Raw genomic sequence first — 20,852 nt, forward strand, 5'->3', positions numbered from 1 at the left:
GACCCATCCAATCCCCCCCTGCTCCAAAATCTGTTCTGGATTTGGCCCACAGAGTTGAGTGACATCTTTACCTAAGCGATATGCAATATTAGCAACTATTAAAGAGGCGGACATAGGATGTGAGAAGAGGACCAAGACCAAAGCCCCACTGGAAAAGACGACACAAGGGAAGATCCTCAGCTGGAGTAAACTGTCGCAGATCTATAGAAGCCAACAGAGCTCTGACAGTTTACACCAGGGGAGGATCTGTCCCAAAGCCTCAACCAAAAACAACAAAAGAGCTATTGGTGATATAGAACATCCTTTTAGTTTCTTTTACAAGGCCAGAAGAGGAGCTCCTTAGACTACTGGTCATAATAATCACTACAATGGAGGCACCATGTTGAAAATAGGAAAGAGTTCAGAGAAGAGCCATGACAATGATTGGAGGATCAGAAACATGCCTTATACTGATATACTCAAAGAGCTCAATCTATTTAGCTTAACAAAGAGAACGTTAAAGGGTGACTTGATTACAGTCTATAACAGTGGTTCTCAAACTAGGGTCGCTGCTTGATCAGGGAAACCTGCTGGCGGCCCGGGCTGGTTTGTTTACCTGCCATGTCCACAGGTTTGGCTGATCATGGCTCCCACTGGCTGCGGTTCGCCACTCCAGGGCAATGGGGGCTGCGGGAAGCGATGTGGGCCAAGGGACGTACCGGCCGCCGCTTCCCGCAGCCCCCATTGGCCTGGAGTGGCAAACCGCGGCCAGTGGGAACTGCAATCGACCGAACCTGTGGATGCACCAGGTAAACAAACCGGCGTGGCCCGCCAGGGGCTTTCCCTGGACAAGCAGCAGCCCTAGTCTGAGAACCACTGGTCTATAAGTACCTACCCAGGGAACAAATATTTAATAATGGCTCTTCATTCTAACAGAGAAAGGTATAACACAATCCAATGACTGGAAGCAGAAGTTAGATAAATTCAGACTGGAAATAAGGTGTATATTTTCAACAGTGAGAGTAATTAACCATTGGAACAATTTACCAAGGGTTGTGGTGGATTCTCCATCACTGACAATGTTTAAAACAAGACTGGATGTTGGTCTAAAAGATCTGCTCTTTTAGGAATTACTTTGTGGAAGTTCTATGGCCTGTGTAATACAGGACATCAGACGAGTTATCACAGTGGTCCCTTCTGGTCTTGGAATCTATGAATCTACAAAACCATGTTGTTATTTTGTCTGCTGCTCCTACCACCCACCATGCTCTGATATTAGTCTTCATTGGTGACAGTGAAGGAGTTATGTCTTATGCTCTGGTACTTCCCAGGATCATCAGAGCAAGGTCTGTGGCAATTACTGTTTCCATATTTTATTTCTCAAAGGGAAGCATCTTTGTTAAAAAGTCCAAATCTTGTTGACAGTGATGTTGTTGCTACCATTAGCTTCACTTCCACACACTAAGTAACTAAGAAAAGCAAACCGAGTGGTACCATGCACTCTGCTACTTCTTCTTTCATTCCTCACAGTTTGTCTGTCACTTTCACCTCTGAAGTACAGAGTGAAGTTTGTCTGCTATATTTTGGAAACTGCTATAGTTTGATCAAATCAAAAGATGAATGCACAGTGAAGGAAACATTTAGTCAATGAATGGTATCATCCCTAACTTGTTATATGTCTAGGGTCTGGTATGATCAATGTTTCCATGCTTCATTTCAAAACCTTTGAGCCAGAGCTAAATGCAAAGTGGTTCCTGCAGAGAAGAGTTCTTTCTCCATTTCAAGCTCATGTTAAAGCAGGCTTCATTCATGCACAGCAAAGCAGCTTCTCTGAGTGAGTGTTGAAAGTAAACAAAATATTTTAATTTATTCTCTTTGGTAAAATATTTATACCCTTGTGGGGTAAAAACATTCCAACAACACAGGATCAATTCTGAGTTTACACTTCAAACCCAATGAAGCTTTATGGGCAAAGCAGTGCTCCCGAATAAAATAGACATGATGGAAAATATTCAGGGAAAAAATATACTTGATTTTAGTTATGTGACTATTTTGCATACATCATTTTTCACTACCTTAATATGCACCGCATCTAGTAAGGAAAAACGTAGAGCTGAGTGAATAGTGGGGAAAACCATTTCCAGTAATATTTGCTCAAATTGGAAAGTGAATTTTGATTTCATTTCCCTTTCACAAATTATGCTCAAATATTTGCCAAAAGTAAATTTTAAATTGTGATGTTGTTCGTAAAATTAAAAAATTCAGTTTATCTTGGTTAATTATATAGCCACGCAAAGTTATGCAAGTCTGTTCCAATCAGGGAATAGAAACAATATCATATGACATGTGTAACTGACCAAGAGACTGATCTTGTAAATATTTATGCACTTATCTTTCCTCAGATGAGCAGTTTCAATGAAGTCAATGGGACAACTAACCTTAGTGAAGTTATTCATGAATGCAAGAGCTCTATGACTCAATTCTGACTTTTGAATTTCTAAGAAGCTATGCACAAATGAGCTGCTGACCAAGAATGACTCATTTAAGAAATCGTCAAATAATTTGAAATAATGAGAATTTGATATGTTCAACTAACAATTCAGAAAGAAGAGACATTCCCTGAATGAATTATTTATTGAGAATTATTTGCTCAGTTCTAGAAAAATGTTGTATTTCAAAATGATTTTTTAATGTTTAAATTTTTTGAAAAGTCAATTTACATATGCAAGTCACATTAGTTTTCTTTTCTTTACCTGACATGACTAATGTGTTTGTTCATTGGGGTCCTGATCCTGCATTCCTCACTCAGACAGGATACCCTATTTTTCAAAGGAAATGTCACCTGAATCAAGAATATAGCTATCAGACCTCAATTCTTCTTCTGAAGCAGAAATATAGAATGCTGAATATGCTAACATTGCAGAGAGTCTCAGGGCCTAATCCTGAGAGGTGCTGTGTGCCATTCAGCTCCTATTAAATTCTTTGGGAGTTGATGGTCCTCTGCATCTCACAGGACATGCAGCAGCTCATGTCTGGATCAGGACTGGGCAATCATTTGCACAAAGGGAGTCAAAAACTTGCTCTCCATTCCACATACTTCCTGTTACAACCCAGATGTTCATGAGAGAGCATTAAGAAATAACCTAAATTTGGAGTTGATCTAGATGATTTGAGAGAGAGAGAGCTTTCCAACCTTTACAGAATTTCTAAAATTTTAAGATGATAAAGCTGTTGGCTCCGAGGCCTGTTATATTTTGCCAACATAAACCTTTAAGATATTGGTATCCTCACGTATTCTACGTTATGACTTTTTGATTTTACATCTTGGACATTTTTTCTTGTCTCACTTCTGAAACACAGCAAAGTCACTTAATATGTTTTTGATGGTTGTGAGGTTAAGTAACAATAATTAGAGATTTTTCATTGAATCTGAAGGGAGACAGTAACCGCTATTGATTGTTGGCCTACAATTCAATGCAAAAAGATGTATGATTGGATGTTATTGATAGGGATATCATTTGACAGTGATCTGAATAGCAGTTCTAGTGCATCCCAATTAGTGACATCTGCTGGTGGTTTATAACGGGTATATGTTCTAGGGTGATCAGGTTTTCAAAACGAAACAGCAGGATACTTGCCGTATGTGCAGAGGGGCGTTGGGACAAGGGGTGCGCAGAAGCTCTCATGCAGGCATGAGGTGGGTATCAGGATGGTTTGCCCAGCAAGGTTTTGGAAGTGTGGTGGGGGTACCCCACTCTGCTAGTTAGTTCCAAACGCCTTCCCCGCTTGCCCGGGAGGGGAGACTTTCCTCCAGCCTTTGGAGAAGCAAGAATTCACATGTACCTCACTCCAACCCAGTTATAAGCAAGCAAACAATTCATGTGCCCCTCCAACAGCAGTCCCTTCTTCACACTTCAGGGTCCCTCCTTCTCTTGGGATTCTGGCTGATTCTCACGTGTGGTGCAGGATCACAGCGGTGAGACAGACAGGCTGCTCTCAGGCCTGAGCTCCGATGCCGGGTCTGCTGCGTCCCTGCAGCAGCAAGAGCAGCACATGCCTTCTTCTGCAGCCCGCCCATTCTTCTCTCAAATGGCTCCCCCGTCACCCAGGTAGGGGAGAGCCTGGCAGAAGGAAGCAAGGATGGGATTTCCTGCCAGCTCCCTAGCCAGCCAGGGCTCAGAAGAAGCTGGCCCTTTGATGATATGTGCAGTAACGTCTCCACAGAACCCAATACATGACAAAATATTTAAAAAGTCGAAATCAAAACAAACCATTTTGACTTTGTTGAAATGAAGCGTTGACATAGACACAAAACAATTCTGTTCCAGAACTTTCCTTTTGCAGGGAATTTCAAATGAAAATGTCCATGAAAAACTACAACAGAGTCATTCTGAAAAGAGCATTCTACTGGCCACGGCCATCAACCGGAGTCCAGGGAGCTCCTGCAGGAACAGCCCCTTTCAAGGTAATGGAGCTCTGGTCTGAAGCTGCTGAATAATGCTTCCTCTCCCAAGGTCTCAACAAGAGTTTAACAGCATACAGAAGTTCAATCATAACCCTTTGATGAGCCCATTAAGAACAATCCTTAAGACAGGAGATATCAAAACTGTGCGTTGCACAAATATAAAAATACCAGATGGAATTATCATTCCAATATTACTCTTCCGAATTCACATTAATAACCTTCCCACAATTCTTCCCCATCCCTACTCAAAAAATAAACCAATCTGCAGGATCACTGCCTTATTAAAGACTTGGTGGTTGTCACATAAGGTTGGCTTATACGGTGTCCAATTCTAGACTAACTTACTGTACAAAATATTTTTTTCGTAAGAGACAAGAAATCAAGAGCCTGAGTGGGATACTCTTGCTCGTATGTTATTCCATCACTACTAAGTATGAGGTAAAGGCATCAAAATCTACCTCTAAGTTTCAGGATGGGTGCCTATGTTTGAGAATTGCTAGAATGTGTGCCTCCAAAATCTGAATTCCCACAGATCCACCAGAGGCCAGAGTCATCTGCATGGTGGCCCTGTGCCTCAAAATTGGCTTACGGATTTTGCAAAAGCTGCACTCCCAGGATGTTTCATTGCGGCTGTCCCCCAACTCCCTCTCAGGGGGCAGTTCATATGACTATAGAAGAACCAGCACACATCTGGAATTCATGGGGGCGTTTAAGGGAGGAGGATGGGATAAAGCTGGACAGCACCGCCATCACTAGCCCCCAAAGGCCACCTCCCTCCCTGTGCAACCTCCAGATGGTTTCCTTGAGGGAAATAGAGGAAACATGCAATGGAGCCAGTACTTTGCCCTTCCATATTCCTTTTCATCCTGGATTCACTTTCTTTTTGTTCCAGTTGCGGAAAGAGGAGGGAGTCATTACCTGGCCCACAAGGAGCAAAAATATGAATTCTTGATTGCTGTTTTGCTTTATTTTAATTAAACATTAATTAGGAGACTTGACTGTTATCCACAGACAATATTCAGCAAAAATGAAAAAAGTTAATCTTCCAGGCTTTTTAGGCAGAGAATAGTAAAGGCTGATTTCCTTGTGTGAAAGCTCTTAGGCGAATAATAATAATAAAACATGTACAGATGCTACACAATTCAAATGTGCCTAGCTAAGGGCATTTCATCATGTAACAATTAAAAAGTGTTAACTGCACTACTGATGTAGTAGACAAAAATGTTTGGTGGGGTTATTTTTGCTTTTCATTAACTTGCTCATCTACAGCAAACCTTAATTAAAAAGGATCATGAACAAAATATAACCATACAGTACACTTGTAGGGCCTGATCCAAAGTTCACTGAAATCACTGGGAATCTTTCCAAGAACCTCAATGGGTTTTAATCTGGCCTATAGTGTGTGTCATCCAAGGATCACAAAATGCTTTACAAACAATTCTATAAGCTCCGCAACATCCCTATGAAGTCAGTATTAGTACACCTGTTTAATACACAGATAAAGTCAGGGTGATGTAGAGACATTAATGCCACAGTGTTTAGACATGGGGATCTAAAATTAGACAAGCAAATCCATATTTGGGCACCTCAATAGGAGCGTATTGAAGCCAGTGGAAGCTGTGAGTACCCAGCACCTCTGAAAATAAACATACTCATTTAACTGTACACATTGGGTTGCCTAGCTTTAAGCACCCAAGTTTAACTATTTTGACCTAAATGACTTGGCTGAATGTCACAAGGTGTGTAAGGAATGAAACCCAGACATCTTGATTATCTGTTCTCACCACTATAGTTTATTGCTTCCTCTCAGTCATCAGGAAACATAAGCCTTTCAAAATTAATTTCTCACGTGTTAAGGTGCCGTTCCCCATGATAACAAGTTACCTGGAGAAATTCCATGACTAATCATTCCATGATACCCACTTTACAAAAAGAGTCAACTATAAGTTGAAATACTTTGCTGTTGCAGAATGTTCCTAGGGTTGGAGATTTTCTGAATGCGTAACCCTTAACAGTAATGTATATCTGGCAACACATACACCTAGTTCTCAAGCCCCTAAAACGCGATATTCTCATTTAATCAATTCCCTGCCATTTCAGGGGCCTCGGGCATTGTTTCACCTGGGTCCTTCCTGTTCTCTGCTGATGGCACATAGAAGTCCAGTCTCCTGAGGGCTGTAATACTTTGGTTTAATGTTGGTTGTTGGGGTTAGTGTGCAGATTCTGGGTGGTGTTGGTGGCCTGGGATATACAGGGGGTCACACTAGATGACCTAGTGGTCAACTTCCGGCCTCAATATGACTTATGGCAATTCCAGTCTTCAACGCGAGGGAAAACGGAAAGGAGCCTCATGTATAAAGAAAGAACAACAGTCAAGGAGTGTTCCCACAGTTCAATGCTGACACAATAGCCTTGCATTTTAGCAATCTATGTCATCCAGGGATAATAAAGAAATGGATCAAGATATCAACAGAAACTACACATAGCTGAGTTTTGATTTTAATGTCAGCACTCATACAGAGACTTCCTTTTGTTTTTCCTAATAGAAACAAATACCAGTACATCTCAGATCTCCAAATACACCACCCGCATCAAGAAAATATTCAACCTTGTGATGAGAATAGACTAACACCCGTTAGACCGAAAATTTTGGATTTAACAAATGGATCAATACTCCTCCTCTCCACTCAACTCCAGAGGAGTGTGTCAAAGCCTAGAGCACAAAACTGACAGTTAGAAATCTGGGTTGTCCCTGCTTTTACCCTAAGTACTGTCCAACTTGTGAAAATCACAAAGCTTATCTATTAATTGGTTTATCCCGCCTTAAAATGGGGATAATATAAAACTTACCTCGTGGGGTTGTTGTGAGACTTAATGTTTGTAAAACTATGAAATGTTAGATAAAAAGGTTTTATAGTTATTATGATTATTAGAAATTGAGCAGGATTTCTGTTTTATTATTCCATGAGTTTGAAGCCATTCTATTCAAATGTCTTGCTTAAAAAACGGCCCCAAATTTAAGTATGAGATAAAGTTTTGGCTCAAAACTAAAGCCAAGGGGAGAAACATTTCCATAGGTATTAATTCAAATTCATGAACTAATTTAAATTAATCCATGTTAATTATTCATTTTTACTTTTCACAAACATTAAAGTGATGGAACTTTACAGGCACAAATACTTGTGAATAGGTAATTCTGAGATGCAATATTTGCTGAAAGCACATTAGGTGTGATACATTCAGGGTTTGTCTACAACGCTTTGCAGTTTGGATTATGGGGGCGTGAATAGCAGTGCACACATGTACTGGACTATATTAATACAAACTAGGAACCTTTGAGTTCGTTCCTGCAGCGTCCATACAGGGGAGCACTTTGGTGCACACGGCTATTCACACCCCTGTAGTCCAAACTGCAGGGCTCTATAGATTTAGCCTAAATTGTAGTGTTTGAAATTCAGGATGTGTCTTTTAGTTATATAACAGTCAACCAACCAGGGATCAGAAATAGTACAAATCATCCACTCAGGGAATGGGCCATGACTTTTGTGAATGAGCCCAAGGCACAGGCTCCCTGATGCTCCTTCTAGGGGTACTGAACTTCTGAAACCATCACCCTCCCAGGCCTCATAGGTAAATACCACAATCTAGAGCCTAAACTGTACTAGTTGAGAACAAGTAGACACTTGATATAGCATACCAAGCTCTATTTCCTGTAACTTGAAATGCTTTCATCAGTTCCTTTTAGGAAACGATATAAGTGAATATAATTTTCTTCTGCCTATTGACCTTTCATTTCCCTGATCAAGACTATAAAATTTCCTGGGGGCATTTTTGCAAGGTCAAAAAGACTTAATCCACTGATAGTGCACATTTAGGGATGAACCTAGTTTGAATTATTGCATCAGTTCCCACTCCAGTAGATCTGCAAATCTGGATGGAAACAAATCAAAGCTGGTGTGTTGGAATAGGGAATTGCGCTTCCTAGAAAACATGAAAGGGGGACAAAATCAGGAGGAGACACAGTGACATTAAACATTCACCATCCTGTGGGGCTGTTGTGCTGTTAATGCACTCAAGTAATAGGAGTTACAAATGTGTACGGGCAGCAGATAGACTCTGGAGTGCAGAGATTGCAATTAAGAATTCACATTTGCCAAGAGACGTCACCATGACCAAATTGTGTTAATTCTTTAATGGGATATACCGTGTGTTCAATGCAACTCTCTTCCTTCATCAGGAGGTTCTGAAGAACTAACGCCCATGGAAAAGTAAGACCATCACTGTTTCCTCTCTGAAGTTCTTGGCTCACTTGCGGGAGGAGGGTTCTAATCTATTAATGTTAACTGAAGCTGCACCTTCATAAGGACCGTTCGTTAATTTCTAATACATGCATGGTTTTTAGAGAGATTTACATGAAAACCACAAACAGAGAGGATTTAACGTCTTAAATAGGTGCTGTCACAAAGGCAGCACTAAGAATTGTATTTACTCATTTCAAGTCCCTTTTTTTGCTGAAATATTGCCTTTATTCATTTTATAGCGTTAGATAACATGGAACACACTTTCTGAAAGGGCAGTAAACTTCAGTGCAGATTACAGATGAACCTTTATCTCTGGGTAACTGAGTTGGAAATTAGTGGTTATCACAGAAGCATATTGTAAAGCATAACGCTGCTGTGAATAATGAACCATAGCTAGTGTTTTGATAAACTGCAGAGATCTAAATGGGTCTTGGGGAAAAAAAAAAAGGCAGCCAGCACTAGTGTCTGCTCCCACTTTAGAAATAATAATGAGTGCTCCGATTCTCAGAGGACTGAGTAAAATTCAATTTTAAAAATGAAGAATATGATTCTGCTATCTCTTCAAGGAGATAACTTTATAGTGCAAAGCTCTATCCTTGGTGTTTATCATTAAAGACAACTAGCCTGGTGCAATTTTCCTTCCCTACCATTTGTGTTGTTTTATTTTTATTAACTCCTGTGTAATACCTATTACTACTGTGAAGGGAACTTCATAATTAAAGTAATTATTGGTCTTGATTTTTGTTCTCTAAGCTGGGTTGTTTTTGTAGGAGCATAGTGGAAGAATAGGGAAATATATCTCAAACACTGCAGTCAATTGTACCTCAGAGCACATACACTTAGATTGCTTTTCTTTGATGCTGCTGCCAATTTCATTCACAAGCATATAAAAAAAAAGGTCATGACATTTAGAACAACAGTACTCTGGAAATTAAATGTTCCTTTACATTTTTAATTTCTGAAAGTAATGTATTATGGAATAATATTTGAATATGATTGAATGAATGTGTAAGGATTAATGCAAAGTTGCCTTTAAATTGAAGTTCGCAAGCACATCTTTAACCCTGTTGTACAAAAAGTATAGCAATAATTCAAGGAGCTGCATTTCCATTTTCCTGGAAGCACTTGTAGTGTAATTCTCTTTATTATTTTTTCATTGACAGCCCTGTGTGAGGCATCAGCTTCAGGTCTCTATCTATTTCTCCTTAACAATATGCTTGTGTTTGAATGCATTTCAAAACTCGGTTTCTAATAAGGAACGGGCTATAGGGTATCCTCTGTCAACACAATTCTTTTATATGAATTCAGTGCTTGAAACCCCATTTGAGAAAAGAAATTAATCTGAGAATCTTTCTGCCATTTATACCAGCACAGCAGGATAATGCTAATTATATAATTGTACTGCATGAGGAAAACTAAAGCATTCGTCTTTCATACACGACTTCATGCAGCTCTTCTTTCACATCAAAGAAAGCCAATGTCCAGGGAAAAGTCAGGAACAACAGCTTCTCGCTCAGACTAAAGATGGGAGAATACAACAGCCACCAACCTTAACCCCAAACTCAGATTGCACCTTTTCTTGAAAATCTGAAATACTGCTGTTAACAAGAGAAAACCATTTGTTTTTGTACTCTAATGATTCTGTGACCAGAGACGCTTCATGGCAGTCAGCTGATCTTCATGTCATGATCAGATACATCTCATGGGTATTAGCTTGGCTAGAACTCAGAGCATAATACTGCAAAAGCACAGGTGCCCACCATTTGAGCTAATGGAGAATGCCCATGAGATGTAGAAGTACTAAGGCTTCTCTCTTGTGAAGTCAGCAATTAAGCGTTCAACATCATCACACAAGCCTGAGCAGATATGACTACTATCCATCCAGTGAATGACCAACACACACACACTGCAGATTCCCTCTTTGTATACTGCTAAAATTATACCTGGGGTATAACTGACACTGGCATATGGGGTTTATTCCCATGCTCGAGCAGAAACATTTTTGTGGGAGCCCCTGTTAAAAGATTGACAGCACACAAATGATGAGCTGAAGACTTCCTTAGCCTCAGTGGGTCAAAATCAGAGGTCACGTGTAAGAAACCGGGTAAATCCAAGGATGTATTACTTTGTGTAATAGGCACATTGAAGGGGCTTGAGGAAAATTTAAGTTACACCAGTTTAGACTGTCCCTTTGATTTTGGTTATTTCTTGTGTGCCTATATCTCTTGTGAAGCCATGGAGGATTGCCCACTAACACAGTGGTTCAGTTTGGCTCTCTGAATTTATAAGCATAAAGCCAGATTGTGCAGCTGCTCTGTTTGTGGTACAATGAAGCTCTGTGTGTGGAGTGGCTGCAGAATCAGAAGGGTAGGTCTCTAAAGACAAACGAACACTCTAGACAGCTATGACTGCCATTGCATCTCTTAAAATGTAATTTCTACTGGCTAATTTTCAGCACTTCTGTTAACTTAAGAAGAAATCATCTGTTTAACCTGCCACCCAAAGACACGGTGATATAGTAGCAGTTGTCAAAAAGAACTGTGTAATCGTTCGTTCAAATTATGGTGCCAGCGATGAATCTCATGATATTTTCATTTGTATCAATTCCTGGAGCACCCTTCATGGCTTTTGAGTACCTGGATTTTCCAAAGATATGCACAAGGCATGCCTACAATAATACACACCTGCTCAGTAGCTTAATGCTTCAGTAAATTATATAAACCCACCAAGGGTCAAATGCTGGCTAACACAGAAAATCTGCCCACACAAACCAGAACACGTAGATGCTGTAAAAGTGGCACTAATATATACCTGTAGCCTGCCTTATGAGCAGTTCCCTTGCACATATTGTGCATGCAGGAGACCACCATTTCTGTACTCATGTACATATATACATACTGACTTCATTTCCCATGTGACCATACCCCCGCACAATGTCAACTAGAGAAGACCTACAGATTGCTCTCTCCGTGCCTTTCTGGGTGGGGAAGAATCTAGGTAGCTATTGAACTAATCTAATGTGTTCTTACCGCTGTCACCAGTTCACTGGCGTGCCCATTGTCAACCAGAATTTGGCCCCAGGAAGCAGCAGTCAGAAAAGCAGCTGTGTAGATCACCCAAGCCCTAAAGTTAATGCTTTGCATGTGGAGTTAAAAAGTTTGAAAGACAAGCAAAACAATAGTCTAGACTGCAGAATACATACATCCTGTCAAAGCGGATTTATCAAGATAAGGTTTATTAGAATTTTTTCTGTTGTCTGAATGAAATTGCAAGCATAAAATGTCACTGAAGATTTATTAATCTGATACTATATCTGATAAGGGCAACGAAGAGGTCATATAGGGAGCAGATTATTAGAAGACAAGTGTGTGTGTGTGTCTGTGAAAGACAATGAAAGACCATATGAATTTATCAGTGAGTATTCTGTAAAAAAATAATTCAGGCCACATAAAGCAATATTGAAATTATGCATTGTATGACACAATCTCACCAGCTAAAATGTTTCATCTAAGTTTGATCACTGCACAGAAAAAATACTGATGCCTTCCAAAAGAGGGAATAAAGCTGAGTTTTCAAAATCTTAGCTGGAGAATGATGCCTCATTGTTCTAGAAAGAAGATAAATCTTTCCAGAGCAGACATTAAATGTGTCATCCTAAGTTTACTTTGTGTTGTTGGAGGAATTTTCAGACAAATAAAAACTGCAGCAATATGAGTACTGCTGAACAGAGCAGTCTGAGTACAAGTCATTCTGGTTTTATGTGGCAAATCCTATCGTCTCTATGGAAGGAAAACTCCCACTGATTTCAAATTGAGTTTTGCCTGCGTAAAGAAAAGTACTGCAGGATTTGGTCTTTTGTGTGAAGTTGAATAAGCACCTGGGTGTGTGTGTGTGTGTGTGTGTGTGTGGGGAGTACCTATACGTATGCAAGTTATAGCTATATGCACCAGGACCTCAATTCCGCTCAACTTCAAGCCTGTGAACAGTCTAACTGGAGTTAATGGGTATGCTCCAGCGCAGTGAAGCATGTGGTTAACTTTCTACAGGACCAAAGTCTTAGTATGAAACTCACCCTGGTGCCTAGCACCCACACAAGGCTCTCTGCAGCACATAAACTCTTAATGTGAGGCTTCTGTTACAGGGAAGCCCTAATGCTGGCCCTCTGCACCAGCTTTTCAGCGGCTTAGTGTGAAAATAGGTGGCAGCAGTCCAGAGCCTAGTTCCTACCAGCCAGGTGTCTGCACTATAACCAACACCCTTGTTAGCAATCTCAGCAGAAATGCCAGAGGATGGAAAGACCACAGAGGCCTTCTTTACCCTATACTTTTATTCTTAACATTTCCCATTGTTACTATCACCGGCGCAGCTCCACAGTGGGGAATAATATTATAGACAGGATGCCACCTATGTTGGTCTTTTAAGCACTACGTCCTCTAATCCTTTAAGGAGGATTAGACAACAGTGTAATTAAAATGCTAATGGACACCTGCAGCCTTGCTGTTGTTGCTCCCCCATGCGCAGCTGCACTGTTACAAAAAAAAAGTCCAGCGGGGTCACAGCCAGAAAGAAAGCTCCTTTTGCTCCGTCTCTCCAGAAGAGGACTGAAGCACATTGGCAGGGCAGTTGTGAGAAGCTTGCACTGCCGCTGCCCTGCCATCCATTTCATAGATAGGACTTAAGCTCCTTTTGTAAGCACTAATTCCCTTCATACTGGACCATTCCTATATGGTTCACGATTGCTGAGGTGGGGGGAATTAGCCCATGAAACTTGCAGATGTCCTCAGATCTATGCATGGATCTCATGGCAGCAGCCAGAGGGAAGAGCCATTCATGTGGAGACCCTTACCTTTAAGTTTCTCTATACGGTAATTCAGCATCAGTCGGCTACTGTACTGTAACTGTCGCAATGTCAACCAGCCAATCTCTCAAATACCTGTGTCTGTACATCTTTAGGCCTCCTTACTGAATCTGTCACATAACCCATTCAGCTACTAGTATAGTTTTGTAAGGAAAAAGGCTGCCTTGAGAGAACAATAAAGTCTCATATATTATCTTCTACTATAAGAATATCATCAGGCCAACTGCCTCCCAAGTGACCCCTTGTGGCCTGATGTCACCCCGCGGCAGCCCTGCCTCAGTTTCCCCACTTTTCAAGGGCTATCTCAATCAAGCTATCAAACAATTCTTCTCTGGGGCAGCACACCCCTCTTTGGGGCTGGATTTATTAACATAAAATTATTCCCAAAACAAAGTTCTCAGAAATCCTTAACAAGGCCATACTCCCTGTCAGTTCCCTGCTTGGCATCTCCCAGGCCTTCTCCACCTGGAGCCCTTTTTCCTGTCGACTCAGGGCTCCCTGCTGGAGACTACTCACTCCCAGCAGACTCTGTACTGTCTCCCTGAGCATCCCCATCTCTGCAGCTTCCTGCTGCTCTTTATAGGAGAATCCGTTTCTCCACACCCAGTTGATTCTACTAATTAAATCCCACATCCCATCCCAGCTGTGACATGTAAAACTAATTGTATGGGGCTGACCAGCACCAGGCCTCTGGCCATTTAAGGGCAGGCCACCCCATCATATGAATTGAGGAATTTACTTTATGCCTTGAGTATTTTCCACTCAAAATAAATAAATGTTAATAACGATTAGCTAGAGCACAAGTATTCTATGACAGAGTCTATAAAATGGGTACCAGTTTCACTGTGGTTAAGATGTTTGAGAGTTCAGTAAGAAAGCATTTTAAGTTTAGAAAATGATTTGTCATACACTGTCTAGCTGACAACATGACTTTCTTAACGCTTCCTGAAACAAGTGGTAGAAACAAAATATTTCAAGGTGTCTTAAGAACAAAGCAGTCCCAGTAAATCACTTAACATTGCGTTCAACAGTTGAACTCACCAGTCTTCTCAGCCTTGTGTTTTGGGCTTTCTTGTCCTGGAAGGCACGGGCAGGGCCCCTCACATCGCGCTGCGATAGTTTTGTCAGAAGTACAAGCATGAAACTCCAACTTGCACTGTAATTGCAAGAAAACAGGAATGTACTTTGGTTTAGGACAAACTGTTCAAGCAGCAGCTATGGGCGAATGACAAATCACACTTAGCCATACTAATATTTGACAGATTAAAAAAATTAATCCTTTACTAAAGGTGTTATGATTTTTAATTAATAATACCACCTACTTCTTATGTAGTGCTTGTCATCAGTAGATCTAAAAGTACTTTTCAAAGTATCATTATCCCCATTTAACAGATGAGGAAACTGAGGCATGAGGTGACTTGCCCAGGGTCACTCACCAGTCCAGTGGTGGAGCTCATAATAGACCCCACGTCTTCTAAGTTCCAGTCAGTGCTCTATCCACTAGACAACTCTGCCATACTTCAAATATGCAGTTCTAATTTAAAATCAAGCTAGTCTCTGTGGCCTTTTTCTCATGGACTGCTACAGCTAATATCACTCATACACTAGTACAGATCAATGACCTGGTCCTATGAGGTGCTGACTGCTCTCAACTTCCAATGAAGTTAATGGTCCGCACTGAGTCAATGGCAAAATTCCACTCCACACAATAGTGGGGCCAAAGGGAGTTGAGAGCATTCAGCACTTTGCGTGGGAGAGACCAACCCCTAACCAACATGAGTTGCTCTTCAATGTGCAGCCATCCGCGGGACTCCTCATATGAGGAAGGTTTTAATCATTCATACAAAATATATGTATGGGCTAGATTCTAAGTTGCCTGAACAACTGTTTAAAAATCACTCTCCACAAAAGCAGAGTTACCACTGAGCAAGGTAGCCAAATCCAGAAATATAACAGGATCACTAGCTAATCAAATATTAAAAATTAAAACAGGCCCGCCGGTAAGAAGGTAAGTGAATTGGGGAATTTTCCCATACTCTCAGTCCTCCTCCAACAGCCTTAGCAAATGGGCTTTGAAGCATGTCTTGAAAATCAGGAGACTCCGATCTTTAGGGGAATGGGACTTGGGAAGTTTTGGATCCAAAGGGAGGCAACAATGAAAAACTATTGTTTCATAAACGTGCTAAGAAAAAAGTGCAGGTCCATAATGTACTAACTGTTCATTACCTTTACTGTTAGAATTACATGCATTATACCACGGATGTCCTTTTAACGAAGAGTGTATTTTCAATTGTCCTCCGTGATCCAAAGATCTTTTCCCCACACAGAACATTACAGTAAGACAACACAACAATAAGAAGGGCTGATCATACAAGATGCCAGATAAGGCCTCAAATCAGTACTTAACAGTGCAATTGTTGGAAGGTGGACTAACCCACAACTAGGGTTGCCAACTTTCTAGTTGCACAAATCCGAACACCCTAGCCCCGCCCATTCCCCGAGGTCCCACCCCTGCCTCACCTCTTCCCTGAGGCCCTGCCCCCCGCTCACTACATTCCCCCTTTCTTGGTGGCTCGCTCTCCTCCACCCTCAATCACTTTCACTGGGCTGGGGATGCTGGCTCTGGGGTGGGGCCGAGGATGAGTTTGGGGGGCAGGAGGGGGTTCCAGGCTGGGGGATGGGGCTGAGGGATTTGAAGTGAGGGAAGGGGCTGTGGCTTGAGGCAGGGAGTCAGGGTGCAGGAGGGGGTGAGGGCTCTGGTGTGCAGGAGGGGGCTCCGAGCTGGGGATTGGTGTGCAGGAGAGGGTATGGGCTCTGGGCTGGGGATGAGGGGTTCAGGGTGTGGGAGGGGGCTCTGGGCTGGGGCAGGGGGTTGGGGCACAGGGGGTGAGGCTGTGGATGAGGGGTTTAGGGTGTGGGAGGGGGCTCTCAGATGGGGCAGGGAGTTGGGGTGTGGGCTTACCTGGGGCAGCTCCCAGTCAGCGGTGGGGCTAAGGCAGTCTGCCTGCCTGTCCTAGCACCGTGCTGTGCATGCCCCGGAAGGAGACAGCTGGTCCAGATCCTACGTGGTGGGGCCAGGAGGCTCCACGCACCACTCTCACGTGCAGGCACTGCCCACCCCCCCACTCCCATTGGCCGGTTCCTGGCCAATGGGAATGCGGAGTCAGTGCTCGGGGCAGGGGCAGCACGCAGAGCCCCGTGGCTCCCCCACCTAGGAGCTGGACCAGCTGGCCACTTTCGGAGTGCAGTGCGGTGCCAGGACAAGTGGGGACTAGCCTGCCTTCACGCCACAGCACCGCCGACCGGACTGAAAACCAGACACCTGGTTACCCTACTCATGACTAAAATGTTATTAATGATAAAACAACATGGATTTTTATTAGGGAGATTCTTATTTTTTTCCTTTTTTTAAAAAAGTAGGTCAGAGTATTTAGGACCCGGCTGCAGTGACACAATATGTTTTGAAATGTATAGATTGATTAAAAGTCTGTAATGTTATCCAATCAGAATGCAGTGGAAAAACGTAGCTTCTGCAGCAAAATCCACTGAACAAAATGACAGCATCTTTTATTATGTTGGTACAATAGAAGCAGAGAGAAATGACTAGGATGTTGCTACAAGATAAATGCCTCCTACTTTGAAAATACTGTAAATATCTTCTTGCCTCTGCTTATTTTTTGTTGCAAGGGCTCAGCTTTGCCCAGGCTTTAATCTAGCAGCTGGAGACCATTATCCTGCGACTACATCCTATTCCGTCAACATTATTTCCCAGGCCCATTTTGAACTTCAGTGCACCCTGGTGGTTGTATGCTCTGTATGATGTTCTGCCCTTCTCATTTAGAAAATGTATGGACATGCATACGCATGTGGCTTAGCTTAGCTCGAGCTTTATAGTATTTATTTCATGCATGGCTATGGAGAATGGAAGTACATATTTTTCACCTTTATGAAAAAGGCATAAACACAATTGCTTAATTTATGCTGATTGTGCAAAACATACACAACAAAAAGAAGCTGAGAAGGAAAGGGGAATGCTCCCTGATTAAACGGTCCTGGAAGCGAAGGCACTCTCTGAACAGCCTGTTCTTCATATTCAAGATGTTACTGAGAATACAGCAATAAATCTTTCTGCAGCTGAAGTTCCTGATGACTTAACCCATTACAGCTCAATTAATTACCTGTTTTATTAGCTATAATAAATGCAAATTATGTATCACAGCATTAGCAATTATAATTCTATTACTTATTTATCCTTAAGATGGTAAGACCAATTTCAAACCCATTATCACAATCTGTTAAGAAAGAAAGATAGATTAGTTTCTGGAAATGTTAAGGCCAGTTTTTCATGGCTTTCCTTTCTACTGCTAAACAAAACCAAAAACCACCACCACCAAAAAACACCAACCCAAAAACCCAATGAGGAAACTGGAATCTGATTAAAACAGAGTAATTCTATGATAAGAATGTACAAGGATGAGAATGAGGTCGCTGAAGGACACAATTCTGAGAACACTTACACACTTGAGTAACTTCACACATGTGCAATCCCATTCTCACGCTACTCAAGTGTGAAACTAGCTATACACATGTTTTGTGGGACTGGGGCCTGAGAATGGCCCAATTCTAAATATTAAGTTAGACTGATGCCAAATACAGAATAGGGTCATTCAGGACACAAATATGTCAGTCTCTCTAATCATTTTCAGTTCCCTAAAAAATCTCCAAGGAGATTGTTTATTTTCCCTAGGGTGTCCTGTTGCTTTAATCATAGAATCATAGGACTGGAAGGGACCTCGAGAGGTCATCTAGCCCAGTCCCCTGCACTCATGGCAGGACTAAGTATTATCTAGACCATTTTTTCTTGATTTTTTTTTAAATTGAGGTTCATTACACACAATGCCTCCCCCCTTCCTGTATTGTTTCGTATCTCCTTGTCTGATCATTCAGCTCTGTGAATTCCTTTTGAACCAACGCTTCTATAACTCAGCAGCAAATCCAAACTATAATATACTGGGGTTCTATAACACTTTGTTTGAAATGACAGTACACTGTAATGCTTCGTCTCTATCCAAATAATTAAGAGCTCAGTCCTATAACCTGTCCTCATCTGTAGTCCAGTTGAAGTTGATTGAACTACTGACCTGAGCGTTACGCCTTAGTATTTTTTAGAAGCTCTTTTAAAAATTGTCCTGAACACAACATTAAAGGATTGGAAAATAGAATTAGTTGGACTGAATACTAGATCCTGTCAATGTCATTCATGGGAGGATAAAGATGTGTGTGGGATATTTTTTTATTAACATGTTCAGAGATGACTTCAGTGACTTTTCTTTGGACAGGTATGTACAAGGTTGGTGTATAGTACTCGATAATAAAAATAAAAAAATCAACAATGGTTACATAGAATCATAGGTCTGGAAGGGACCTCGAGAAGTCACCTAGTCTAGTCCCCTGCACTCATGGCAGAACTAAGTATTATCTAGACCATCCCTGCCAGGTGTTTGTCTAACCTGCTCTTAAAAATCTCCAATGATGGAGATTCCACAACCTCTCTAGGTAATTTATTTCAGTGCTTAACCACCCTGACAGGAAGTTTTTCCTAATGTCCAACCTAAATCTCCCTGTTCCAATTTAAGAGCATTGCTTCTTGTCCTATCCTCAGAGGTTAACGAGAACAATTTTTCTCCCTCCTCCTTGTAACAACCTTTTATTGTAACAACCTGTTAACTCTGAAAACTGTTATGTCCCCTCTCAGTCTTCTCTTTTCCAATTTTTTCAATCTTGCCTCATAGGTCATGTTTTCTAGACCTTTAATCATTTTTGTTGCTCTTCTCTGGACTTCCTCCAATTTGTCCACATCCTTCCTGAAATGTGGCGCCTAGAACTGGACACAATACTCCAGTCGAGGCCATATTAGCACAGAGTAGAGCAGAAGAATTACTTCTCGGATCTTGCTTACAACGGTCCTGCTAATACATCCCAGTATTATGATTCTTTTTTTTTGCAGCAGTGTTACACTGTTGACTCATATTTAGCTTGTGGTTCACTATGATCCCCAGATCTCTTTCCACAGTACTCCTTCTAAGGTAGTAATTTCCCATTTTTTAGGTGTGCAACTGATCGTTCCTTCCGAAATGGAGTATTTTTCATCTGTCCTTACTGAATTTCATTCTATTTACTTCAGACCATTTCTCCAGTTGTTCAGATCATTTTGATTTTTAATCCTATCCTCCAAAGCACTTGCAAACCTTCCCAGCGTGGTATCATCCGCAAACTTTATAAGCGTACACTCTATGCCATTATCTAAATCACGGATAAAGATATTTAACAGGACCAGACCAAGAACTGATCCCTGCTTGCTCAACTGTGAACCACTGATAATTACTCTCTGGGAATGGTTTTCCAACCAGTTATGCACCTACCTTAGAGTAGCTCCATCTAGGTTGTATTTCCCTAGTTTGTTTATGAGAAGGTCATGCGAGACAGCATCAAAAGCCCTACTAAAGTCAAGAAAGACCTCATCTACCACTTCCTCCCTACCCACAAGATGTGTTACCCTGTCAAAGAAAGCTATACGGTTGGTTTGACATGATAATCAAAAGACCACAACCTTATTCCATATATAGGAGCTGCTGGTTTTTAATGACATTACCTGCATCAAAACAGGTGGAGATCAGAGCAAGGCAGGTCACAGAGGATTTCAGATGGAGGAATAATAAGGCTGCAGTCTACGCCACTATCAGGTCTGCATTTCAGGAGTACAAGAAGGAAAGATCTCTCAGTCCTCCCCAAGCCACAGAGCCTGAATCATTAGTTCCATAGAGAAAAATAAATCCCCTCCTTCCTCTTGCCTTCTCCTCATACAGCAAAGAAAGAAAAGCAAAATTCTCAATACATAGCAGGGGGTATTACTGACGGTCTGATTCATAGATTTTTAAGGCTAGAATGGACCATTATGGTCATTTACTCTGGTCTCTGCATAACACAGGCCAGAGAACCTCACCCAGAAATTTCTCAAGTGATTCTACCACTCCTTACTCATGTTGAGGCTAGTCCTATTGCTTTAAAGGCACTGTTTAAGACAAGCAAAGGGGACAAAAATTGGGCCCTGCATTTGCCTGAAGGTCTTCTATGTTTTCTATTGCTATCTGTTGTGAGTTTCCTCTGGTGTAGCTCACTGATGGTGCATGATACTTGCGTTTCTTGTTAGCTTCATGAATTGAGCTACATTTGTCTAGAATGATCCCCA

At 41.5% G+C, this 20,852-nt stretch overlaps 1 protein-coding gene across 2 annotated transcripts in view; it reads right to left on the reverse strand.

Moving 5' to 3' along the window:
- The window catches only part of SPOCK1 (SPARC (osteonectin), cwcv and kazal like domains proteoglycan 1), a 455,324-nt gene that overhangs the window by 63,325 nt on the left and 371,147 nt on the right, over positions 1 to 20,852 (reverse strand). For both annotated transcript variants that reach the window (XM_074960402.1, XM_074960403.1), the window contains exon 6: positions 14,645 to 14,759. In XM_074960402.1, coding sequence (XP_074816503.1) covers positions 14,645 to 14,759 — 115 coding nt within the window. The remainder of the gene's footprint in view (positions 1 to 14,644; positions 14,760 to 20,852) is intronic.

The sequence above is a fragment of the Natator depressus genome, chromosome 8 (genome assembly GCF_965152275.1).
Source record: "Natator depressus isolate rNatDep1 chromosome 8, rNatDep2.hap1, whole genome shotgun sequence".
Classification (NCBI taxonomy): Eukaryota; Metazoa; Chordata; order Testudines; family Cheloniidae; genus Natator; species Natator depressus.